This window comes from Erythranthe guttata, chromosome 3 (assembly GCF_056151865.1).
Source record: "Erythranthe guttata isolate IM_541 chromosome 3, IM_541, whole genome shotgun sequence".
NCBI lineage: Eukaryota > Viridiplantae > Streptophyta > Magnoliopsida > Lamiales > Phrymaceae > Erythranthe > Erythranthe guttata.
The window spans coordinates 700782-717310 of NC_142535.1; the positions used below are offsets into that span (position 1 = coordinate 700782).

Consider the following 16529-nt stretch of genomic DNA (forward strand, 5'->3'; position numbering starts at 1 on the left):
GTATAATACTTGTAAGTTCGCTCGACTCGCCAGGTCGGCAGCCTCGACCTCTCCGAAAAGTTCTTCAGTTTTCCTTAATTGTCTTAGATGGGCCCTCCGAGCCCTATTTGAATCACCTCCCGAAGGTCCTCCGTGTATCATGTGGATGAAACCTCCAGCTGAGGGTTGGTCCTTCCTATCGCCAGTCTTACCTCGAACATTCTCTGATCGGTCAGCAACAGGCCGAATATGTGGAGCCGACGTGCCCACGGGAGACTGTCCGGTTTTGACAAATTCGGGCAAGTTTTTCGCCCGAATCAGCCTTTCTATCTCGTCTCTAAGATGCTGACATTCGTTCGTTGTATGTCCTTAATCATTATGAAAACGACAAAAACTTCCCGCGACCGGATTCTTCTTGGGAATCTCGGAATAAGTGCGAGGCCATTTCAGCTTGGGATAGTTCTCGATAGCCATCAAGATCTCGACAGGAGGCGCGACCAGTGAAACATATTTCTCGAATCGAGGGCCTACTCTTCTTTCTACCAATCCCTCCTTTTTGGCTGGAGGGGTAGGTCTTTGCACTTTCTCTTCTCGCATTTCCTTTCTTTTGTCCATTCATTTGTCTACGACCTTGCCTTGCTCGGCCTCCTCAGCATTCATATATCGCTCCGCCTTTCTTAATAAATCATTAAATGAAAGAGGCGGCTTTTTGGATATAGAGGTAAAGAAATCTCCAAGTCGTAATCCTTGGGCTAAGGCATTGATCAGGACCTCCTCCGAAGTTATTGGCACCTCTAAAGTGGCTGTTATGAAGCGCTTAATGAAACTTCTTAGATGCTCTCCCTCTCGCTGTTTGACCGCGAAGAGGGTCAAAGTACTCCTCTTCTGTTTTTTGGAGCTCGCAAAATAATCGAGGAAAACAGAGGCAAGTTGATCAAAACTACCTATTGAGGCGGGTCGGAGCTGACTGAACCAGGCTTGAGCGGGTCCCGCCAAAGTAGTAGTGAACACCATGCATTTTACTCCTTCCGAAAAGCGATGTAGGTCTGAAGTGTTGTTAAATCTGCATAGATGCTCGCTAGGATCCGTGGTCCCCAGGTATTCGTACGTGACAGGTCGGAATGAACCGGGAAGTTCATCATTCAATATTTGTGCAGTGAACGGGCTCTTCTTGGTCTGAACATGCTCTCGCGACTCCTCCTGAGCGAGTGCTGCGTTCAGTGACTCTCGCTCTAGAACAGGCTCCTCATCGGGCCTGTCTATGTATCTCAAGCGTCTTTTCGTGGGCGGCAACCCCTCTTGCTCTCTTCTTTCAATTGGCGACCCACCTTGAACTACTGTTGTAAGGAGAGCCTGGAGTGATTCCATGGTTATAGTTATCGTGGGTCTGGCAGTTGCAGGATCCGGAGTGTGTAAAACCTCTACCTGACGGGCAGATGTACTTCCCAGGTAAGGTCCTTCCTTGTAATTCAGGACAAGGTGCTGGGCTAATTTCGGATTCTGTCGGATCAGGCTGCCCGACTCTTTCGATCGGGGTATCCATCTTCAGATGTATTTTGGTTTTGGGAGAAAGAGAAAATGATTCTGGAAGGAAGAAAATGATGTTTTTGAAAGGGTTTTCGGGCTATTTATATTTAAAACGTTCCCACAGACGGCGCCATTTGATTCGTCCGAATAGGTTGATAGATCTTTTGGATCCGGATGTGTTGATGGATTTACTGGATTCTGCAAATAAGAACACAAAAAGGGAAAACCGGGTTGATGCCTGAGTTAGCACTCCGACGGCCAAGTCAGTATGTTTCTGATTTGAGAAATATTAAAGAAGAAATTGTCTATATTTTTGGTCTGAGAGATCATATATTCAGTTGAATTAATCTCTTACTATTTATAGAAAGAACTTGTGAGAACGGACTCCAAATACGGACTCCAGTTCCATTTTTGTTGTCACGTCAAGAATATTTCAGACTTCCAATGACTATTAAATTAAACTTACATGTCTTCTTGATGAACAGTGTTGTAGGCTGCTTATTCCCTAGACTGCATATTCTCTGACAACTTTTGACATTTGGGGAGGGGCATTTAAATATATGTTAATTGGCTCAGATATCAAACTATATCTTGTAACTCTCGCCCTTGCCTTCTCGTTATTAGAGCGACCCACCTCTCGCCCCTGCGATCGACTCTCAGGTAGGCTCCTTAGATAGGCCCAGACCATTGATTTACCAAATCATCTAGTCTGTATATTCTCTGCTATTCCTGACATTGGAGAAGACGTGCATTAAATGTGAGTCGGCGACACTGATCTTCTTCATAAATCGTATCCACTGTTCCCATCCTCCTCTCTCGCGTGGGAACTCCTCCTTTCCTCTCGACAGAAAACGGACTCCCGCGAGATTTCAATTATTGGGCCTTACCGGGCCTTCTTTTAATGGGCCAAGGCCACTTTTACCGAATCAACATGTATAAAATTAGTCATAGACAATAGAATTAAATTATCCTTTTTTAAAAATAAAAAAATAAAAGATAAAAATAAAAATGATAATAAATGCGAGTTAAATTGAGGTCCATAAAATATAGATCCGTTAGATAGATAATATATGGAAGCAATTGGTCTTTGTCATGTAATATGACTAACGAGCAAACCGAACTCAAATGAATAGTCTTAAATTGTTATGCATTAATTAGAGAGAGCTACCACCTCAAAAAAAATTGGCAGTAAAAAGAAAAAAAATAAAAAAATTACTTGATTATGTCACAATTACCATTTTAATTTTAATTTTTAAAAGAATGTGACAACATCTCAAGTATGCATATAATTACAATCTTTCAAGTCTAGCAAGCTGGATTGTAAACAAATTGGGCACATGAAACTGTCATCCTGTTAAGACAACATGTCTTGGGACCAACTCTGCCTACTCTCTCTCTCTCTCTCTCTACACACACTCTCTCTCTCTCTCTCACACACACACACACACACACACACACACACACACACACACACATAGAAACATGTATTCTCACTCCAGACAAATTTTGTGAGTTATATAATTCATGTGTAAACATGCCAAAATGCACAAAATAAATCATAAGACTGAAAAAAAAGGGCGCACACAACTTGTTCCCACTAGGCTTTTCCCAACCTCTTTTGTGTACATAAATATTTTACCAAACTCTACTGCTTTTTCTTTTGTAGGTAGAATTAACTCTACTGCACTACATCTTATCATGTCTTTCTCTCTCCCTCTCTCTCTCTCTCACACACACACACACACACACAAAAAAAAAAAAAAAAACTAGAAATGTAAGGAAAGACAATACAACAACGTTATGCCCTTATCCTTCACAAATTCAACCATAACCACATCCTTGGCTCACAATCCACCACCTAAATTCCCTCCATCATCATCATCATCATCATCATCATCCACATAACTTCCTTTCAAACATTCACACACACATACACACACAAAACTAACTTCAAACATTCATCACAAACCAAAATTCCCAAATTCTTGCAAAAAACAAAATAGAAGAAAATCATGGGCTCAAAATCCAACACTCAAATCCTCGAAGAACTCGAAGCACTCAGCGGTACACTCTACCAATCCCAAACAGCCGCCAATCCCGCCCGACGAACCGCGTCTCTCGTCCTCCCACGAAACACAATCCCTCCCATTATTCCACCTTCCTCCGCCGACGAGATTAAAGATGACGTCATAGCCCTCAATCCAAAACCGAGATCCCGTCGAATGTCCTTATCTCCGTGGCGTTCTAGGCCGCAAAAACCCGAATACACCGAAGAAGAAAACGATTATCGCAACAAAGAGCCACAAAACCCCACCAAGAGCAACAAGTGGAGTGACGAACAAACATCATCATCTTCGGACAAAAAGGGGATATGGGGGTGGAAGCCCCTCCGAGCGCTCACACACATCGCCATGCAAAAGCTGAGTTGCCTATTCTCCGTTGAAGTTGTAACGGTACAAGGCCTCCCCGCCTCAATGAACGGGCTCCGCCTCTCCGTCTGCGTCCGGAAGAAGGAGAATCGCGACGGGGCCGTCCAGACGATGCCGTCACGTGTCTCTCAAGGCGCCGCCGACTTCGAGGAGACCCTCTTCGTCAGGTGCCACGTGTACTTCACCCCCTCGAGCGGCGGAGGCCGCACGAAATTCGAACCCCGTCCGTTTCTTATATACGTACTCGCGGTGGATGCGGAGGAGCTTGATTTTGGGAGAAGCTCAGTTGATTTGAGTGGGCTAATTCAAGAATCCATTGAGAAGAACTTCGAAGGTACGAGGATTAAGACATGGGACACGAGTTTTCGTCTCTCCGGTAAGGCGAAGGGAGGGGAGCTTGTAATAAAATTGGGGTTTCAGATTATGGACAAAGATGGAGGGATTGGATTGTATAGTCAAGCTTCGGAGGGGCAGAAATCGGGTGGTGGTAATAAAAGTCGAAACTTTTCGCCTTCTATTGTCGCTCGAAAGCAATCAAAATCGTCTTTTAGTGTTGCTAGTCCGAGGTTAACTAGTCGAGCCGAAGCTTGGACACCTTCACAGAAGGGAGTAAATGAATCGTCTTTAGATGATCATATGGATGATTTGAATCTTGATGAACCAGCTCCACCACCACAGCCTATAAAATCTCCTCCTCCCCCACAAGAGACGAAAATCGAAGAAGTCGATTTTCCGGATTTCGATATAGAGGACAAAGGAGTCGAAATTGATCAGAACAAAGACGAAGAAGAAGAGGAGCGATATTCGGAAGAGAATTCGGACAAGAGATCAGTTTCCAGTGAGGTTGTTAAGGAAGTTGTGCAAGATCAATCCCACATTATCACACGGTTATCGGAGCTTGATTCGATTGCGCAGCAGATTAAAGCTCTCGAATCTATGATGGGGTCAGAAAACGGAAAGGGATCCAAAATAACAGATGAAGAAGAAACAGGCTCACAAACACTAGATGCTGATGAAGATAAAGTAACCAGAGAGTTTCTCCAACTTCTTGAAGATGGAGAAGAAGATAATAACAAACTCAAGGACGATCAAATCTCTCTATCGAAGCTCAAAAACTACGACGAACAATCCGAAGAAACAGAATCCGAGGTTTTCATACCTGATCTCGGCAAGGGATTAGGCTGCGTAGTTCAAACAAGAAACGGCGGCTACTTAGCTGCGATGAACCCACTCAACACCGTCGGGTCGAGAAAGGAAACGCCGAAACTCGCAATGCAGATGTCCAAGCCGGTGATTATCCAATCGAACAAAACGGGATTCGAGCTATTCCAAATATTGGCAGCCATTGGAGTTCAGGAATTGACCTCGGAGATTTCGTCACTAATGCCGATAGACGAACTCATGGGAAAAACAGCAGAGCAAATAGCCTTTGAAGGAATCGCTTCAGCCATAATCCAGGGGAGGAACAAAGAAGGCGCAAGCTCAACCGCCGCCCGCACAGTTGCTTCAGTCAAATCAATAGCGAACGCTATGAATAACGGGAGAAAGGAGAGGGTTTCGAGCGGGATATGGAGTGTGAGCGAAGACCCACTGTCAATTGAAGACATCCTCGCATTCTCGATGCAGAAAATCGAGAGTATGGCGATCGACGCCCTAAAAATCCAAGCGGATATCGCGGAAGAAGAAGCCCCATTCGACGTTTCTCCAAACCCTAGCGGCGAAAATAACAGCAACAACAATCTGTTGGCTTCTGCAGTTGCAATTGAGGATTGGGCGAAATCGAACAGCGGATATTCCGATTCGGAAATCGTGACGGTGGCGGTGGTGGTGCAGCTGCGAGATCCGATGAGGCAGTACGAGGCTGTGGGAGGGCCTATGGTAGCTATGATACACGCGCACGAGAGTGAGAAGGATTGTTACGATGAAGATGAAGAGAAGAAGTACAGAGTGGGGAGTTTGCAAGTGGGGAGTGTTAAAGTAAGGGGTAATTCGGGAATTAAGAATTTGTGGGATAATGAGAAGCAGAAGCTCACCGCGCTGCAATGGCTGCTGGCTTTCGGAATGGGGAAGGCGGGGAAGAAGGGTAAACGGGTCGCGGTAAACGGGCCGGATCTTATGTGGAGCGTTTCGTCCCGGGTTATGGCGGATATGTGGCTTAAACCGATTCGAAACCCGGATGTCAAGTTCAACAAGTAGGCCGTCCTTCTTTTTTTTTTTTTTTTTTTAAATCTCTTGTCAATTTTTTTTTATATATATATTTTTAAATAAATTCATATTTGCTACATAAGGATTGTGGTGGGAGAATGTAATAATAAAAATAATATTGTTTTTGTATACAAGATTTGTTCATGGTGTTGTTCAATTTGGTTTAGATTGCAAAAGTTGGTTTAATTTATTTTATTATTGTTAGGGTAAATTACAATCACCCCCGAGGTATGGTCAAATTACAAAAAAAAACCCTCTTGTTCAATTATAAATTCTTTTACATGTCCACCCTTGCGGTTTCAAATTTCGTGGAATTTTCGAGATTATATGGATTACTATCACTTTTGTACCCGTTTTATCATATTCGAACTCAACATTTTAAAGCAAGATGATCATAATATGTGTTTTTAAGCTTGTATATATCAGATTGTGGTGCATCAGAAACTGTATTTTTACACAAAACGAGTACAAACTAGAGCACACTTCACGAAATCTAGATGATTATGTTGAATTTGATACCATAAGGGTGGAGATGTAAGAAAAAAATTATAGTTGAGGGGTAGATGTAATTATCTAAACAAGAGGGATTTTTTCGTAAATTGACTATACCTTTAGGGTGGTTGTAATTTACCCTTATTTTTATTGAATGTTTAATGTGAAAATACTACAAAATGTTATCTCAATTTTGTTCTGATTGACTTTGAAAATGTTGAAAACAATATAAAATGATGTTAGTATAATTAGGAATCTCTTATTATAAAGTTATATTTAAATCATGAGTTTAGTTAGATTGTAATTAACTAGCTATTATCTTTATGAAAGAAGAAATACACAAATTAAATTTATTATGATATTTTTTAAAGTACTCTGATATGGTTTTTTTTGATGTTTCTCCATCTTTCGTTTAGTTATAATGAGACGAAAAACGCTATAAATCAACGTTTTTTTTTCTTCGTTTTTTTTTGTCATGAAAAAATCATACCACTGTTTGTTAGCACGTATCTACCGACATGTTCGGTTTTTAAAATTAAAAAAACCGGTATTACCGGTACGTGTTTGGCTTATTGCAAAAATCGAGCCGTACCGACTCGCGGACACCCCTGTGTAGAGTTTCTCTAAAGGCGCAGCTATTTGCAATACCAAAAAATTCTAAATGGAAGACCACCTACGTGTAAATACTATTTTACCCTCAATGAAGCACAAACACACAAACACACAAAAGTCCACATTTAATTGATATTCAATGTGCGTGTGTAATAAGACTATACACACAAAACATCATCTATTTCAACCCCACAACTTTATCTCCTACAAACATCCTCAATTTAAATAAGATAAAAGAGTCAGTTGCCATGAGATTTTTACTAAGGCAAACGAAATCAAAATAACACTAACAGTACAAGAAAGAAAAATCACATATATAAAAAAAAAAGGGTAAAACTAACTAGGGTGGGATGGGTTGAACCATGTTGGGGCGGGGTCGATACTTGAAATGCGTCGGAGATCTGTCGTATGGTAGCATGGAGAGAAAGTCTTTTTTTCGTAATCGAAGATTCCTATATCGTGGCCTCCGGATCCGTACACTTCATCTTCACCTTCATTGATTTGATGTAGAGTGAGTTCCTTTGTGTCGGTGAAATAGATCGAATTGGGATTCACATTCTTCTTCTTCTTGATCGGTATTCCGTCGTCGTTTTCTTCTTCGATGACAAATCCATGTCCCGTAGAACCGACGAAGAACGCCATACCCTCCAACGTACCGTTCATGTACTTCAATTCTCCTTTCTCTTTATTCTTTTCATCAACAATTAATTCGTGAACTTCGAAACCGTACGTAAGGTACGGGCCATTTCCGGGTTTGTAACGCCAGTACGTGCGATGTGGATCTTTAGGTCTGATTCTTTCCATTACGATACGCCGCACGAGAAAAAGACGATCGGACTTCTCCGCAAACACAAGGTACTTGAACGAGCAGCAAGTATCTCGTTTCATCGCGTGCTCTTCCGGCGATCGGGCGGACCAAGGGTAGTTATCCTCGTTGTATTCCATTTCATCGTTTCCCTTCTTCCAAATAAGTGTAGGAGAAGCGCCCCGAAGATCCCAACACTCGAAGTTGTCGTACTTTGTCGCGCAGAACAATAGATTTTTTTTCTTGGAAAACACAAAGTCCTCGTAAACCCTAGGAATCTTAGTAAACCCGGACTTGTCGTTTATCGGCTCGTTTTGGTGAAAAAGATCGCCGATGGGAGTCCACTCGTTACTGTGTCGTCCGAGGCAGCATACGGCCAGCCTATGTTCGGGACCGAAAGACATAATTGCCCGACAGCTGTCGTCTTCGTCGTCGGGAGAGCATGAAAGAATGACCTTTCTCGGTCGGTTATATTCGCTGCTGTAAAAAGGCAATGTATCGACTGGCGGGAGATTTACGGAGAGACGAGAGACGGGATTGTAGAGGATGACATCGAAGCTATAATTCCACTTGTTGTATTTGTGGCGCCACATGTACAAAGCTAGCCACCCGTGCGAAGATCCGACCAATGTACCATCTTTCCCTTTTTTGCTGAAACGTTCGACTTTATCATCACCGAGATTGTAGAAGTTGTTGAACATTTTGTGGTAACAGTCTTTAATCAACAGCCATGGCGCAGCCGCCGCCGCCGCATGCTCAGATGACGACGATGATATTCGTCGGACTGATGGCCCACCACCACAAATCCAATTCCGAAAAATGGAGCGCCCGAGTATCAAACACCCCATTTTTAGCTTCTAAAACAAGACGAGTGTAATTTTCTCAAGAAAACAATAAAATACAAAAGAGAGAAAACAATTCAAAACAATATTGAAAACAATAAAAAAATAAATAAAAACCAAAATCCACCAACAATCAAGAACTAGTATTCTTACACATAAAATATTTTTCTAAAATAACAAGAAATAATATTAACATGACATCCATAGCAGAATCATAAGCCCATTCAATAATTTAAAAAATAAAAAATAAAAACAAATATCAGGAACTACACCAAGGTGATCCAGAAAAGAAAGAAAAAATTTCGACGAAAACAAAATTGAAAAAACTGAATTACCTTTAGATTTGATAACTCAGCGATGCCTTGCATCGACGTCGTCACCAAGTGTCGCCGGCGGTTTACGCCGTCACACCTAATCCTCTGCCACCCGGCATCCGCGGCGCTTCTTCTTCCTCTTCTTTGTCGGCGCCTGAACTGACGAGAGAGTTAGAGAGAGGGAGAGATGAAGAGTTAGAGAGAGAGATATGAAGAGAGGGAGAGTGAGAAGGGGAGACCGAACGTTTAAAAGGTGGGTTAGGGCATATTGCAAGTAAAAGGGGAGAATAGGTATTTCATGCTGGTCAGTGGTCTAACAAATTAAGATCATAATTTGAGTTTTTGACTAAGAAAACAAATTATTAAACCTGTTCGTATATATTTTCAAAATTAGGGGTTATTCTTTATTTTATTTTAAATCTTATCTTATAAAATTTTGAATTTATTTACAATTTTTAATGACTAAAACGTATTAATTTTGATTTACTTTTTATATTTATCATTGATATTATTCACTTTGGTTTTAATTAAAAATTTTACGCATGCTCATTCATTTCTAATTTTAAAGAAGAATAAAAAGAAAGTGCAAGATTTTACTCTTCACTTTTGGAATGGTATCGACGGATCCCATGCGACACATGGGCATAGTTATTAGTTATATATAAAACTAAGATACACAAATAAATTTTTTTAATTGAGGACAGTAAGTCTTATATTTATATATTAATTGCAAAAAAACCCATGCTTACTATAAACACCCATATATAATTTAAGGGTTTTTGTGCATAAGTCCCTAACCAAACATCTTTATTATTCTAGGTTTAGGGGCTATATTTCTTTCACCAGCAAGCCCATGCCTTTAATATTTATTATAAATAAATGATAAATTCATGTATATGACAAAATAACCCCCAACCCTTTACACTCAATTCTTAATTGTAATCTCAATTTAATCAATTTTGACTACGAAAGACTTGATTTTTCAAAAACTTTTTTTTTGCCGCCGGATTCCGGCGTTGTCTTTTTGATTTTTTTTTTCTTTTTTCAGGTCTTTTTTTCCACTACCAGTCTTCGGCGTTGAACTTTTTTTTTTTCTTCATTTACGCCCGCCGCCCATCATCTATGATTGAGTTGCGGAAACTTCTGGATTGGTATCCTACATCTGCACCAAATTCTTTATGGTTAAAAAATCTCTTTCTAGTTACTCTGAAACACTATCTGGCGGGATTAAATGTATGACAGGTTCCCGATATTGTAATCATCGTTGATCAGCACGAAGAATATACGGCCCTGCGAGAGTGTATCACTTTGAGAATTCCAACAATTTGTTTAATCGATACGAATAGTGACCCTGCTTTTGCAGATATTTCGATTCCAGCGAACGATGACGCTATATCTTCAATCCGCTTAATTCTTAACAAATTAGTCTTCGCAATTTGTGAGGGCCGTTCTAGCTATATAAGAAATCCTTGATTAATAATAAGATAAATCACTTTTCTTTCAAAAATCCGATAGATTTATGGAATGGTTGATTTTTTTATTTATGAATTTTTTTTAAATAGATAAAAATAACTAGGATATTATGCGATTGGTTAGTATTCCAAATATAAGTTGGTATTCTAAATATCCGATTCAAGACTTTTTTTTTCTTTTTTTTTCCGCCGCCGGATTCCGGCGTTGATTTTTTTAGTGTTTTTTAGTTTTTTTTTCTTTTACGCCCGCCACTAAACGTTGACCGTAATTGTGCTGTCATTAACGATAATTATACTGTCACTGATAGTACATTAACGTAATTGTACTCTTATTGACAGTAAATTAATGTAATATTATTTTTATTTTTATTTATTGTTTTTTTTATTACTTTTGTTTGATTTGTTGACAAGTCAACGTAATTATACTATTGTCGTTGACAATAAAATAACTGTAAACACAATAATATTACCGTCAACCACATCAATATTATTATTTTTTTGGGTTTTTTGTTTTGTTTGAGTTATTCACGGAGTAACGTAATAATATTACTGTTTATTATTGTAATATTACTGTCAACCACATCAATATTATTAGTTTTTTGGGTTTTTTTGTTTTGTTTGAGTTATTCACGGAGTACGTAATAAAATAACTGTCTATTTGTAATATTATTGTGGTTGACGGTAATATTACTGTTGTTATAGTAATATTACTGACTCACAGTAATATCAATTCTTTTGGTTTTTATTATGTTTACATTTGTTGAACGGTCAACATATTAATATTACTCTATTACACAATAATAATGAATTTTGTTGTGTTAATATTACTGTGTGCTAGAGATTAATATAACAATATTATTGTTTTAAACTGTATTATAGTTAATTTTATTGTGTTTAACAGTGATATAGTTAATATTACTGTCAATCACAGCAATATTGCTATTTAAACGAGGAAAAAAGATTTTAAAGAAAAAAAAGAAGTCAACGGCGGTGACGGACGAAATTGTCCATTAAAATGTGTTTTGGGTCAAAATTAAATAATTTGTCAGAGAATAGACCGTGTGTTGGTGAACACGGATTCCATACAAGTTTTCCGGCAGTGAAGGTGGTTTATCTTGAGCGTGTGGTATCCAATCATGCTCCTCTTTGTATATGGTTCGAGCAGGTGCCATCACTGGGTCCTCGGAGGTTCATTTTTCAGCGCATGTGGACCGACCACGCCACCTATCAAGAGGTTGTTAGAAAGGCATGGAATATTCCAATACTTGGACTGCCATCTTATGTTTTCCAGCATAAGTTATATAATGTACGTAAGGTATTGAAGACCTGGAATTGGGAGATATTTGGAGATCTTCATAGGAATATCAAGGACTGCCAAGATAATATTCAAGGTTTCGAAAATTCATTGCAGCAGGGCTGTTGTGACTTGCTTGAGGACCAATTGTTGGCAGCAAAAAAACGGCTCTTGCAACTTGAAGAATGGGAAGCCGAGATGCTTAGCTCTAAGGCTCGTCTTACCTGGGAGAAAGACGGGGACCGTAACACCGTTTTTTTCCATGCAAGCCTCAAAGACCGTCGTACGAAATCCTTGACGCAGGTTGCTCGTGAGGATGGTTCAATTACTACAAATCTTCAAGAAATAGGTCAAATTGCTGGAAATTATTTCGCTCAACTTTTTAGTGCCTCAGAGTACTATTTGAATGAGGAGCTTTTTCAAGGCGTTCCCCAACGGGTGAACGATTCAGTTAACGAAGAGTTTTGTCAGGTACCCGATTTGAACAAAATATTTGAGGCAATTAAGGGGCTCAACCCCTCAAGTGCCCTTGGTAATGACGGTTTCACCGGGCACTTTTATATATCATGTCGGGAGATTATTAAAACCGATTTGCAGAGAGTTGTAAGTGATTTTTTTCGTGGCGGATACTTATTGAAAGAGATGAACCGGTCTACCTTGGTCTTAATCCCAAAAGTCGAGAATGCTCGTAGTATTGCAGACTACCGCCCCATTAGCTTGGGTAATTTTTCTGGAAAGATTGTCTCTAAAATTCTCGCTACACGTCTGGGTAAAATATTGCCTAATATCATATCGGAGGATCAGGCTGGATTCGTTAAGGGTCGACAAATTTCGTCGCACATTGTTATGGCACATGAATTGATTAGAGATATTAATCGTCCAAGTAAAGGGGGTAATGTGGTCCTCAAACTTGATATGGCCAAAGCATATGACCGCCTGGAACGGCGGTTTCTCCTGCGCGCCATGCGCTCGTTTGGATTTTCTCACTCTGCATGCGATCTTATTTATCGCAATATCTGCAATATATATGGTATGCTATTAGCATTAACGATAATATTGTAGGTAACTTTAAATCTTCACGCGGGGTACGCCAGGGTGACCCACTTTCGCCCCTCCTTTTCATAATGGCTCAACAAATTTTGACGAATAATATACATAAAGCAATTGCGGCGAAGCAAGTTGACCAATATAAGGTGGGAAGACATGAGCTGACTATTTCCCACTTACTTTATGCGGACGACATTCTAGTTTTTACGAATGGTAGACAACAATCTATACAGGCCCTTATGGAAATAATCATATCTTATGAACGGTCCTCCGGTCAGTTAATTAATGTTTCGAAGAGCCAGCTCTACGTTGGGAAGGGGGCGGAAGGAGAGTATGAGTTTCTTGCGCAAGTGACGGGGATTCGACGAAAAGCTCTTCCCCTTCGTTACCTTGGGTGGCCTATTTATTTTGGTAGAAGCAAGGGGGAGTATTAAGAATATATTGTGAAACAGATCAGAGGCAAACTCATTGGATGGAAAGGGAAATTCTTATCTTTCGCGGCCAAAATTACTCTGATTAAGGCGGTTCTAGCCAGTATTCCCATTTACACATTGGCCTGTACCAAAGTTCCATCATCGGTTATTGCCCGTATCTAAAAAATTATGGCATTTTTCCTATGGAGCTCTGGTGGTGAAGCAAGAACCCATTGGGTCAAATGGGCAACAGTATGTACACCCATTGAGGAAGGAGGGTTGGGTATTCAACCTTTAAAACAAGTGATGGATTGCCTTCATGGTAAACTTTGGTGGCAAGTTCTCCAAGGAAAATCATTATGGGCGTGTTTTTCTAAGGCAAAATATTGTGAGAAACGGCTTAATATTAATAGACGGACGGCTTCACCGTTATGGAATTCGATTTATAAGCATGTTGGGAGCATGGATGAATGCACCCAATGGATTGTAGGCTGTGGAGAAATTAAATTTTGGACGGATAATTGGATAGGAGAGCAATTGATAGGCCCGTTGTCGTACGATAATAATCTCAATGTGGCAGCTGCTTTTCATAATATTTCGGAATTTATGCAGTTTATCCCTGTCCGATTACTTGATAAAATTAGACGTGTCAGGCTAGATACAAATATCCCTGATAGGCTAATTTTTGCCCTTTTCTCAAAATGGTAAATTCTCGAGCAAAGCTTATTATAATCATCTTCGGATTCGGGCACTACACCACAAACTGTCATCAATAGCGTTTGATAAACGCTATGATACCCTATAATAGCGCTTTTGGGAACGCTATTTCTGCCGGAGCTATAATAGATACCGAAGATTTCATAGCGTTTTTACGGAGCTATGATAGAAACCACTAAGATAGCGCGCTTTCATTGCTATTGTAATTTCTGTAGTAGCATTTGCGTTGCGTCATAATAGACTATATAATAGCAAATATGCGGCGCTATGGTAAATGTTTTAATAGCGCGTAAAAAATACTATTATAAATTCTATAATTGCAATACTCCTGCGCTACTATAAACTGTATAAGAGCGTCTACGGGGCGCTTTAATAAACGTTGTGATAGCGATTGTAGTGCGCTATGGTAAACTCTGTATATTATTTTGTAAACGCTATTAGTTGGTCTTTTGTAGCATTCTCTTTGCGCTGTGGTTAATATTCATATGCTATGGTTCAATCTTTTATAGCATTATATATACCTGTAGTATTGACTATTATAGCATCTCGTTAATGTTATAGTTACTACTATCACCATTTGCAATTGCTACGGTAATCGTTATAGATAAATCACAATACTAAATACTAAAATTACCATATGATAATGAGTCATAAACTTTTATTAATAAAATAAAAACGTACTTATAATTGATGTATCCTAATAAATTTCATATCATATAACATCCGACACTATTTGAAAACTAAACAATACAAAAATATTTTACTCGCTAACATCCAACTCCCCAAATTTTTGTAGTGACTCCCATGTTTAGTTTCCTCCATGTAGTTCTTCCATTTTCTGTTATGAAGAATTGAAAAATATCAGTATATTGTACTTAATACTACAAAGAAAGAGATAGAGAACGATTAAGTAAATCAATTGATTCATTCAATTTGAAGAAAAAAAAATTAAACTTAGAATATAGAGATGCGGATTGAATGCTTACCGATACTCTAAAACATAACCACTTTATCTGTTGGCCATGCTACTGTAGTGCCTATGGCATCTTCAATAAATTCCATCTCAGATGTAGATCTCCACAGAGATGCGGATGGGTCTTTTGCAGTTTCGACCCAAACTCTCGTAGCATTAGGACCCAACGGAACAAAATGAACGACTTGATTCGGATCATTTGAAGACCATCGTCTTTCTGCAACAATTTGACCAGATCCACAAGCATCCAATAATTTGCACTTCTTATTTACATTATTGGTGTTCACGCTCTAACAAATCAAACATAACAAATTGAGAAATATATGAATATTAGATTACCATATATAAATAATTCATGATACATATAGATATACACATGCACCCATTGATTTTACCAGAGGAGATGAAAGGTTTTCTTCTTCACTCTCGTTTGTTTTCTCCAATATAACTCTATCTGCAGGCCAAGCTACTGTAGAATTAATAGCATCTTTAATAAACCTCATATCAGCAGCAGAGGGCCGCCATAAATATGCTTCAAATATTTTTGGAATATCCACCGAAACTATCATAGCATTAGGATTTTAAGAAAAGAAAACTAAAGAGAATTTTTTAGTTGTCACAATAACGTTATCAACGAAATAAAAGATAACATGACATATATTTACCTGAGTTGCAAAAATATTTTAGCTGCCCATCTAGTCTTAGCGTCATTGAGTTGATAAACCAGGCTAAATCCTTTATTTTTACCAAAGCTCCTACAAAAAAGAAAACGTAGTGAAGATCGAATCAGTTCGTGTAAAACTTTTAGTTATAAATAGAATCATACATATAACTTATATCCAAGAAATAACATCAATATTTATGCATGGATATTATGGTAATCTTATTTTTCAGATTATGCTTAATCGTATAAAAATACAGATGCATAAATCTGCTTCAGTGGCTGCAATAACTATAACAAAAATTGAAAAAATGTCTCCTCTTAATTGACGATTATCAAAAATATCAGAAAATGTTACAAAATTGATATTCATTGAATTTAATAAAGTTCAAGGCACATAAGGGCTCTAACCATATTTCGACTTCTGATCAATCCATAGATACCAATAGAAAATAAATAGGCACTTAAAACAAGTATATGTTCGAGCATCATTTTCGAACTCCTTATCAATCTTGATTCATTTCAATCTGAACAATAATTCACTCGATTCGATTCTAACAAATATGGAACACGACAAGGGAATAGATTGGTAATAGATAGATAACAAACTAAAGGCTTTCTATTCTATTTTTTAGACAAAAATTAAAATAAAATAAAAGGATTATAAATTCATTTTCTGTTGATTCTATTACTCATTTAAAAAAAAAATTATTGACGAGCTATAGCAATTGCACCTATTAAAGCGAC

The 16529-nt window shown here is 38.8% G+C and overlaps 3 protein-coding genes and 1 long non-coding RNA gene across 4 annotated transcripts; 1 reads left to right on the forward strand and 3 right to left on the reverse strand.

Moving 5' to 3' along the window:
* Window positions 1-594: 594 nt before the first annotated feature.
* LOC148771449 (uncharacterized) lies at window positions 595-1347 on the reverse strand. Its single transcript, XM_088815989.1, has one exon. It carries the CDS (start codon window positions 1345-1347, stop codon window positions 595-597), a length of 753 nt encoding a protein of 250 aa, XP_088672115.1.
* A 1183-nt stretch (window positions 1348-2530) lies between these two features.
* PMI1 (plastid movement impaired1) lies at window positions 2531-6335 on the forward strand. The gene has a single exon (XM_012977336.2). The coding sequence runs from the start codon at window positions 3519-3521 to the stop codon at window positions 6129-6131; it is 2613 nt and encodes an 870-aa protein (XP_012832790.2). The 5' UTR covers window positions 2531-3518; the 3' UTR covers window positions 6132-6335.
* Window positions 6336-7373: 1038 nt separating this feature from the next.
* On the reverse strand, window positions 7374-9430 carry LOC105953635 (uncharacterized). Its single transcript, XM_012977308.2, has 2 exons — window positions 9227-9430; window positions 7374-8906 (listed from the first exon to the last, which is right to left on the reverse strand). Exons 1-2 carry the CDS (start codon window positions 9257-9259, stop codon window positions 7581-7583), a joined length of 1359 nt encoding a protein of 452 aa, XP_012832762.2. The 5' UTR covers window positions 9260-9430; the 3' UTR covers window positions 7374-7580.
* A 5368-nt stretch (window positions 9431-14798) lies between these two features.
* Window positions 14799-15689, reverse strand: LOC148771450 (uncharacterized). The gene is made up of 3 exons (XR_016030174.1): window positions 15517-15689; window positions 15135-15411; window positions 14799-14986 (listed from the first exon to the last, which is right to left on the reverse strand). It is a non-coding gene; the product is annotated as an uncharacterized LOC148771450 (long non-coding RNA).
* Between the last annotated feature and the right edge of the window lie 840 nt (window positions 15690-16529).